At 43.4% G+C, this 10,046-nt stretch overlaps 1 protein-coding gene across 3 annotated transcripts in view; it reads left to right on the top strand.

The window, feature by feature from the left end:
* Nucleotides 1–2,927: 2,927 nt before the first annotated feature.
* Nucleotides 2,928–10,046, top strand: part of SMAP1 (small ArfGAP 1) — a 91,050-nt gene continuing 83,931 nt past the window's right edge. For all 3 annotated transcript variants that reach the window (XM_041410683.1, XM_041410682.1, XM_041410681.1), the window contains exon 1: nt 2,928–3,128. In XM_041410683.1, coding sequence (XP_041266617.1) covers nt 3,011–3,128 — 118 coding nt within the window. In that variant the 5' untranslated portion in view covers nt 2,928–3,010. The remainder of the gene's footprint in view (nt 3,129–10,046) is intronic.

Raw genomic sequence — 10,046 nt, 5'->3', positions numbered from 1 at the left:
GGAATAGCCTGACAAGTAGTGACAATTAGGGAGAGATTTTTCTCATGCTGGGTAAATTTGCTTTTACTAAACACAAGACAATCTCTAGTATTGAAAATTCCAATGTTAAAGTTACTTCATGGAAAATTCAGTTAGCCTCATGAAACTCAAGACACAGGTCTGGAAACACAAGGCATGTACTTTAAACAATTCCAAAACTGGATTGCATAGGCTGTGCACTACAGGGCTTAATGAAAGGTGAAGCACAGGACTCCGAGCCCAGGCTCAGCATGACAACTGTGTATCTTCTTCTGAAGGAGCAACATCTCTGGCCTCTCTGCACTACACGGCATGACATGGTATGGGCAGACCTGATCTCATTCTATATATCATACTGTGTCCTGAAAAACATATTTTCTTCTTTTTTCCCCCTCTGAAGTATGCTTTTGGCAATGACTTCACATCTACAACATGCTGCTACTCTTTAGGATCTAGAAAAAGCAGCAAAGACACAGAAGGGATGCATTTTTGTCCTCCTTCAATTCATTTGTGCTCTGAGGGAAACACCTAATGATGTATTTACAGCATGCTGTTTTCAAAGCACTATCTATTAAAATATTAATAACCTATTCATCTCACCCCATGGTGAAGCAGGTGATTTCATATTTCTACTACATTACAGAAGCAGAAGTACTTAGAAGGATAATTTTCAGAGCTGAACACAAGAAGCACATCATCATGCTCAACAGTCAGAAGATGCTATCCCACATCAATCAATAAATAACATCTAGTTTTAAGGCACTAAGGGCAAAAGCACATACTAAACAAGGCAGTCTGCACAGTTGTGTAGGTTTTTTCAAGCACAGCAGCTTGATCAATAGTCACTTCACATGGCAAGCATCACTGTATTTGTTTTAGAATCAGAGGAACTGATGCACATTAAACCAATTGCTTAAAGGTATTTGATACCTTCTGGCAATATGGCAGAGAGTTTCAGACTATGTGTAACCTACAGGTCAAGTCTGTCACACAGAAAAGCAACTACTATTTTCTTCTAAAATGGCAATGCTGCTGCTTATCTAGCACGAGAAGCAAGTTCATGTCCTTTTCTCTCTCTACCCACAGCTCTTGCCTTCCTGACAAGCATCCTGGTTCTCAGAGTCCTGGGATAACAGCAAGGAGCAGAATCTTCCTTTCTAACTGAAGCTGGTTTTCTCTGAAAAAAAAAAAAATTAAAAAAGCAGTAAAAAAAATGGAGTAAGTAGCCACTTTGGGCTAGAAAACAGTTTACATGCTTGTAGATAAAGTATTCAGCTAGAAGAAGTCAGTCTTGCTTAATGTCATGTTTAATGTGCTTCAATAATCAAGTCTCTAGGCAAGGGCTGATGGCAAATATCAGGGTACAGTAACATTTGTGTTACACGCCTTCTGCTGCAGCAATCTTTGTATTTTGACACTGTAAGGCAGCTGGAGCTCAACTTTGCTGTGCCATTCTATACTTCTGGTTTTAACCCTTAATGCCTGCTCTGAGCAGGATGCTCAACACTCTATTAGAATTATGTATTTATACTATATCCTCACTTTGCAACCTCATACCCAGTAACTCACTGGCCAGGAGACTCCCAGTGTACAGGCAAACCTTAACTCCCTATTTAAGGGAGAACTAAACACATTTTCCCATGTTAGGTGCTAGTTTAACTACTAATTAACTTAATGTGTAGTATTTTCATTTTTGTGCTGTTGCAACTCTTCTACACATAGGGGATATTCAATTCACTGTTGTCTCTGAGAAAAAGAAAGATACAGAGAATGATTCAGTAATTTAGTGGCTGAGAGGGAAAAGACCTGCATTTCCATCTGCCTCACATAAGCATTTTATAGGCTATATATAGGCTTCAGCTCTTTCCAGAAGGGTTGGATTAGAGGCAAAAAAATGCAGCAAGCTAGAACTGATCTGACAAAAAGGATGTTACTGGTGAACAGACTCTGTAAGAGAGTACTCGGCAGCAGCAAAGGGACCTGATACAAAATGGAGGAAGGGGACAGCAGAGACCTGGCATTTTGAGGGGCAAAGTGAAGAGGTGCAGTCTTGGTCCCAGAAAATCAGCCCGGGCTGTGCTTTTCTGCAGGTACTTTGGATCCAACTCTGACTTCCCCAGAGCATCTCACCACCTACACAAGAGTGGAAAAGCAGCAGATTTCTCACTGTGAGGTCTCTGCCGCCTGTAAAGCTTTATTTCAGACAGAAACACGTACTCTTGGAGAAAGTTCCGAGGTGAGTTCCGGCTATGGCAGTGTCCATTCAATCAAAAGGCTGTAAGAGCATTTTATCCCCCCCACCAGCAGCGGCCTGGAGAGAGAGACAACTGTCCCAAGGACACAGGTCCCAGTCTCCTGGAGGCTGGCAGATCCCTTGGCTGGCTTTGTGGTACTTGCCAGCGGCGGGTCGGTGAATACAAGGGCAGGGGTGCCCAATGGCTGGGCTGTGCGCTTCGGGGTGTTGACACAGCTGGAGAGCCGCGGGCTCCGGGGCACCCGGCACTCCATACCCGGCACTCCATACCCGGCACCCCGCACCCCCTCCGGGGCGGGGCGGGGCGCGCACAGGTGCGGCGTCTCGCGCCGGGCCCCGCCCTTGCCCCGGGCACCACCTGGGGGGCGGGGTCAAGCTCCGGCGGATGGATACACCGCTTACTGTAGACGGCTGACCCCTTATGCCCGGGCACCGCTCCGTGCCCTTCTAAAGCCAGGGCGGCGTTTTTTGCTCCTTGGGAAGCTCCGCGCAGGGGCGACATCGCGGCGCGGCCTTAGGGACGCTGCGGACTATTTGTCACCCCCGGATAAGGGACTGTCGTGTCCAGGGTGGGCGTGTGCGCGCGCGCCATCCCGGTAGCGGGCGGGGAGGGAGGGAGGCGGAGGCGTCCGCAAGTAGTTCCGGTTGAGGAAGTCGGCGCTCGCGGCCGCCGGTTCCCGTGGCCGCGCCAGGGCAGGAGCGATCCCGGCCCCGCTCCAGCCCCGCTCCAGCCCCGCCATGGCCACCCGCTCCTGCCGGGAGAAGGCGCAGAAGCAGAACGAGCAGCACCAGGCCATCCTGGCCAAGCTGCTGCGGGAGGAGGACAACAAGTACTGCGCGGACTGCGAGGCCAAGGGTACGCGGGGCGGGGGGCGCGGGGCCCGGCCCGGGCGCGGCGCTGCCCCGGCGGGTCCCGGCTCGGGGCGGCTGCGGGGCCCCAGACAGACAGACAGCCTGGCATTAACGTGCGAGCCGCGCTCCGCTCTCCCATGGGCTCGGCTGCAGCCGCCTCGTCCTCCAGCGAGGAAGCCCCAGCCGGGCTTTATGCAATGACCGGCCCAGCCCTTTCCTGAAGTTTCACGGCCGCGTCCGCTTCCTGCGCTGCCAGGTATCGATCTGGAGCGGGCCGTGGCCTTCGGGAAGGGACTGGCCGATGCTAGGGGCAGATGCCAGATGAGTTGAATGTGGGGTGTCCAAAACAATATACCCAGCCTTGCCGACTCAGTCAGAATGCCAGGCTCTGTGAATCTGGGTGTCTGAGTCTGGTTAAATGTGTCACAGATGTGGCTTTGGCCATGAATGGAATTTTAAAGATTATATCACTGGCTAATCTTACACTGCTTTAGTATATATATATATAATTTTTTTTTTTTTCCTGCACAAAAGTAGACATGTATTTGCATTTGTATTTACCTTGGATTCTGTGGCTTTCAAATGGAAAATTGTAGCACATCCCCCTTTCATCTAGAGTCAATTTATTATGATCTTGTTCTAGGTAAGGTGGCTACATACTAAGTTATTAAGTCTAGTGCTTCCTGAATAACAATTGGGAGTTCACAGTGTATGATTAATGCCAGAGCTGCCTTGTTCAGTCCTTCTCCACATAAAGTGGAGGTGAAGTGTGAGTGAGCTTCGTTTGAGCAACCAGAAATGGCGCTGTGTTTGTAAATTCTCTTCCCATCTGTGTGTGCTACTGGTTTTCACTGTGCACTCAAGTCATGCTGTGCACAATCAGAGAGGAGACTGTATTGTCCTAATATAAACTCTTAGCAGTACGTTATATGGATTACACCCAAGATAATGGGTCTTTATATATTTTGTAAATAACATTTCCTAACAGAGCTCCTCTTGCTCCCTGGCAGCTGGTTACCATGTAAATGACTCTTTGTAGCCAGTGGCTTTCTGGAAGAAGCACATTTCTATGTTTTATTAGTGCTTTGTATTTCCGTGCTGAATGCTGCTTGGTGTTGCTTGCTGATGGAATTCCACATGTAAGTTGTTCTATAGCATCAACCTGAGGGCTGTGTTGCTCAAGATTGGAGTCCAGAATTCTCCAATTACTTGTCCTGTCTTCTGAGTTTTCTCTTTCTAACTCTTGCTTAGTCAAAATATTTGTAAGTCTCTGTAGCCCTCAGTGCTTGGTATCTTTTGCCCTTTCAGTTCAGCAGTGCTGACGCTTTCAGCTTCCTTTTCCTTATATTTGTGTTAATGAGTGGTTTTATTCACTGTTCTTTTCTTTGGTGCCTTCTTTCATAAGATCAAGCTTTGGTGTATCTTGAATTTGGTTTTTTCCCTGTTCAGGCTCTGGAGAACCTACCAATATCTTGACCAGGCTGTCTTCTGCTAGTGCATATTAATTTCATTTTCAAATTTCTAGTAGACTGTTTTACTTAGGTACCTACTAAAATCTGATGGCACTTTTGAAAGCTTCTTGCTTTTCTCTTTTGCTGTCTCTCTGTATGCCAGAAGCATGGCTTGCTTTCACTCTGTCTCCAGGAAAGCTGGCATGAAAGGACTGGGTGATGCAATGTGAGCGACTTGTGGTTTGGCGGTTTCTCTTTTATGTATTCTATTCTTCCCTTCAAGTTTAAGCTGCGTTTGCTTCATCCCGTTGTGGCAATTTTTATTTTAAATCTTGTATCATATTAGCTTTGTAGTGCTATCTGACTTTGCCTGTACTGTGTATGTTTGGGGGTTTTTTTTTGCTGGAAGGAAGAGTGTGGAATGATAAACTTGCTTTAGTTGCAGCTCTTCTGAAGACACTTGACTGAGATGTGGCCATATATACGCAGTTTGTGGAGATTTCTTGCTTGAAGCTTAGGAAGTTTCCTTCTGGGAAGGGGGGTTGTGTGAATAATGTTGAGATGCTTCCACTATATGCTAAAGTCTGGATTTCTGTATACTTCCAGAGGACAGTTCAGAAAAAAAGGAAACATTATCAGTTGTTAAGTTGAAAATCAAGCCTATCATGAGCATGCAATGCCACTGTTGAACTCTTGCTTAAAGGCTGCAGCCAGCTGTTTTTTCCTAATGTGTTTCATGTTTAATCCGTGGTGTATGAGTGCTCATGACTTGCTGCTGTCTGGCAAAGCTGTAGTTTTGCTAGTCCTGGAACGCAGAGCTGTCAGAGGCAGCAGCTATTAACGTGGCTCTGTTAGCTGACCGGAGCCTGCCAGCTGTCTGGCATTCTCCAGCCTCTGAGGTCTCCTTCACCTCTTGCAACACTAACAGCATCCCTTTCATCTCTAGTCGTGTTTGTTATTAGGCTGGAGTTCCCTGTGGTCAGTTCCACTGGAGAGCCTGTTGATCCTGGATTCTCCAGAAATTAACGTGAAGCCATTTGTCATTAATATGACAAAATGTTAAGGACTTCTCTTTCGTCGGTCCTAGTTCAGCATGTCTTTAGTTTTTTTAATGTAATGTATTCTTTTTTTCTTTGCAATGTTGTCTGCTTTAGTTTCTGTTACTTTCCTCTCTTGTGTGAACTTTGCTCCTTTGTCTGTCCTTCTCTTTTCTGTTGCTCAGTAGGACCCTCCAAGTTCTGTGTTTTCTTTTCTGTGCACCTAATTGTGGGGTAACATCTTCATGGTTAACTCCAGTTGTTTTAACTGAGTTGCAGTTGTCTTGGATCTTATTCTGGCAGTACTTAAAAACGTTGTTTCAGTATGGTCTTTCAGATAGCTGTCAGTTCAGCACGTGCACTTAACTGAAACGAATTCCTTTCTCTTTCCCTAGATATTATAGTATCTCTTAAACTTGATTATATGTACCCTGGGCTTCTTTTCAGATAGTCACATCCAAAGGTTGTGGAAGTCTTGCAGGTTATACTTGTATATCTAACTGCTATTCTTTGAGGTTCTGGGAATTCTTAAGTAGCTAGACATAATTTAAAATCTTACAAATACCCTTTTGACCCTAAAAACTGTATGTGTGGTCCTATTAGCATATTTACCACTCATTACTTTCATTGCATCTACTGTAATGCTACTGTTGAACTCTTCCTACATACCAGTAAGGCTTTTCTGCTGGCTTTTACTTCTTGCTTCAAAAAGGTGGTACAGGATCTCACTACCAGCCTATCACTCCTAAGTTACTGACTTAGCTTTCCTTGCCCACGTATAGGACTGCCATATTCATTGCCTGCAAAGAAGTTAAGCATGCACCTTTTCAGTATTTATTGCATGCTTGCTCTGTGTAAGAATTAGAAAAGGTATTTCTTGGTCATCCTCAAAATAATCTTTCTGTCATTAGCAGTGGTCTTGTATCAAGAACAAACCTATCCTTTGATTTGTGGTCTGCTTCTTCAAATGTGAGGCATGCAGATACATTGGGTGGCTTTGTAGGTGAAGAATGCAGCTGAGGACACATCTGCCAGAGTAGTATGAGATAACAATTAGGATTGCTGACCCTGGCAACAGTTTTCTGGAAGTGATTTTTATTCTTATTTAACTTTGGCCTGTTTAAATAGCTGCTATGAATCTAACTGTTGCTGCTAAATTGTGTTGGAAACTCCCTGTTGTAGGGCCATACGGTAGTTGCCATATGTCACCTTCAAATTGTAAATCTTGCAGCCGTCAGAAAGATGAGATGATACTTCTGTGGGGAAGAAGCCGAAAATTAAAGGTTCTGGAACTGTCTTTGCAATCACTGAGACTTTTGAACGAGTGAGGAGGCTGGGATGACATTTGACAAGGCAGTTCTTGTCTGTGTACTGTCTGTTCTTTACATCCCTATCTGAACAGCTGTCTGCATAAGGCAGTTGATGTCTTCCCAGTGTTATGTTACTAGGAAGAAGTTACACTACTGTTTCTGATAATTGTAGGAAATAGTAGGGTATGTTGACAATCGTCACTTAAGCCACCCTGAAGTTTTGAAAGAGAGGCAACTGAAATTCCTTTGTGATCCTTTTGTTTGTATAACTAAGTAAAGCTGGCAGGAATTGGAAGGATGTAGGAGAAGCTGTATCAGGTATGTAGACTATGTGGAAAGCTATTGTAAAGCATTTGAATTTTTCTTTTCATTGTAGAAGGAGGGTAATGCATTTTTAAAATTGTTGTTTCAATCCTGATATTTGAATCCCTTAAGGAATAACACCTCTTAGAATCTGTAAATTGAAGCCAAAATAAAAAACCTCAAACTGTTAACATCAGTCAGGGACCCTTTGACTATAGGGGCTATAATTTGCCATTTTTGTGTTGTTGGTACCTGCTTATAACATGCTAGAAGTCTTCTAGACTTGTGTTCTTATTGCTTGACAGCAAGGCTGGTATTGTTAGGATGCTGATATTAAATACTGAATCAAGTACTTAGAAGTTGAAGTGTGTGATGGAGCACAAAAAGAGATTAGTTTCAAACATGATTAGGAACAGTAATCAGTCTTGTGGTCCCCATTTACAGAGGCAGTCGCACTAGACCAAGACTGATGATGGCCTTCACTTTACAGGCTTGCTTGCTTAGATGGACAGTCCTTTGATTCTGCTGAATATCTTGTCCCCTTCTAATAAAAAACAATGTGAATGTTCTCTGACATACCTTTTCTGTCTGCTGTGCTTGTATTTGGATGCTGTCTCTAATACCAAAGGACTGACTACTGAAGTTTGTAAATTCATCTCCCTATCAAGAAAGCAATTACCTGAGCTGTCAAGTGCTTTAGATTTTTTTAAAACTGTAATCAAGTTAAAATAAGATAATTGGAAACTTGCAGACCTTGGTGTAAACAACTGTAGATGTTTTGGGCCTTCAGAAAAGGTGAATAAATTTCTGTATCAGAGGAAGTGTTCTGAGGTGTTTTTTTTTGGTTGGTTTTTCTTTCTTTTTTTTTTTTTTTTTGGTTTTGTTTTTGTTTTGTTTTTTTTGGTGGGTTTTTTTTTTTAATGTTTACTTTTTTTTTTTGTGGTGTTTTTTTTTTTTTGGTTTTTTTTTTTTTTGGTGGGGTTTTTTTTAATGTTTACTTCATGCCTGATAGTGCTTGAAGCCCGTTTAAATGATCTGTTACCAAAGTCACAGTAGAAAGCAGCACACTGACACTGTTGCTTGTTCAACGAGATTAAAATTGGTTTCCTTAGGTTATAATATTAATGAGAATACTTTTCAGTATTTGTAGTTGTACTGTACAGTCATTGAATATCTGTATGTGACTGAAAACTTGGCCTTCTGTCTTAAGAGTGGCAGGTACGGGCCCTTGGGAGTGTGGAGAGAGACTCAACAGGAAAGATTGTGGTACGGACGTGTGTGCAGCTAGAACTTTAACTTCCCTAACAACTAACCAATCCCAACATGGTGTCTCTTAGCATGGGGGAGAAAAGAAATACAGTATAAGTAAGTGGGCAAGCTAGCTATGGAAAGGAGTCTGGAATATCCCAGATATGTTTACAGATGTTCAGACTCCTTTGTGTAGACATTCGAGTCTTGCATATTAACTCTTCTATGGCTGGGAGACCAACTTAAATATTTGTGTATGATCATCACTTTTTGTGAAGCTGCCTTGCTGTTTGCTTGTTTGATGTCTGGTCTTTTAAGTGTCTTAATCTTGCCTGTATGCTTTAGTAGATAGTGTACTTCTTTCTCAAGCAGATGGATAACTCTTACAGCTCACTGCCCTCAGCCTGTGCAAGGCATCAGCTTTTGCCTCACTGTCAGCGTAAGAAAGCTTTGTGACAGCTCATTGACAGAGCTCACACTAGGGCAAGGCACTGGCTGCTGTACCTCCTCAGGTGAAAATCTTTCCTGTCTTCCTCTCAGGTGGAGAAACCCTTGAGAGTACACTATGGGGAGTAGAACACAGCTGTATTATGCTGGAGGTCAGTTTCACATGTCATCTCTGGTGCTAAAGTTCAAACACAAAGTACTAGTTTGCTAGACGCTGATTGTGCTGTATGGATATTCTGTACCAGTTGTTGCAAATAGCAGGTGTTACTGCAGGTCACTTGGAGCAAGAAATTGCTGGTGTTTCTTTGTGTTTCTTTTTCAGGGTTCGCATTGCTTCTGCAAGATAAGCTTGGGAAAGATCATGTCAGTGTAACAGACTGGAATATGAATTGACAGATACAACTGGAGGCCTCTGGCTCTCCAGTGGGGCTTTGCAATATCCTTCCATAAGGAATAATGAAAGCAAAGCATTTTGATCCAGGGCTGTTCTTACTTAAGCTTAGCAAATGAAATTATATATATTGAGCTCTAATAATATTAAGGAACTGTATCACTGGAAGTCCTAGTGATAATCTGGTACTTAGCTGCTAGTTTTCTGACCTTTTTGTCAAAGACAGTACCTTCAGAGACCCTTAAGCGCCAGAATCACTTTAGTCTCTCTTGGGGCTGTATAACCAGGATTTTTTTTCCTGATTTCCTGCTACAAAATAAAACTACCTCAATGCTCTCATTCCGTGTGCTCTTACCTGTTGCTGACACTGGTTGGATGAGACTGAAACTTAGGAATTAGTTGCTGTTGCAGCCCTGAGAAAGATAAGTATCTCCCCCAAGAAAAGAGCCCTTAAGACTCCTCATTTGGTGGGGAAAAAAGTATGGCAGCCTTGGCTTAGGACTTCTGAATGGGGTGTTGCAGTGTTGGGTGACACTAGTGGGCCCTGTAAGGAAGGGTATTATTTCCATCTCCTGACTCTTACAGTGCAGAAAAATATTTTCAAGTAAGTCACAGGAAATAAGTCTAGCTTGTAATAGAACAGGGTTATTTGCAAAATTGAAGGCTTTTTACCCCAGTGGATGCAATCTCCATTCTTCACAACTTAAATGAACTTGACTATGTGAGACCCAATGT

This window comes from Onychostruthus taczanowskii, unplaced genomic scaffold (assembly GCF_017590055.1).
Source record: "Onychostruthus taczanowskii isolate IOZ18803 unplaced genomic scaffold, ASM1759005v1 scaffold33, whole genome shotgun sequence".
NCBI classification, from domain to species: Eukaryota; Metazoa; Chordata; class Aves; order Passeriformes; family Passeridae; genus Onychostruthus; species Onychostruthus taczanowskii.
The sequence above is the reverse complement of the archived record's forward strand: the minus strand, read 5'-3'. Positions and strand labels throughout refer to the sequence as shown.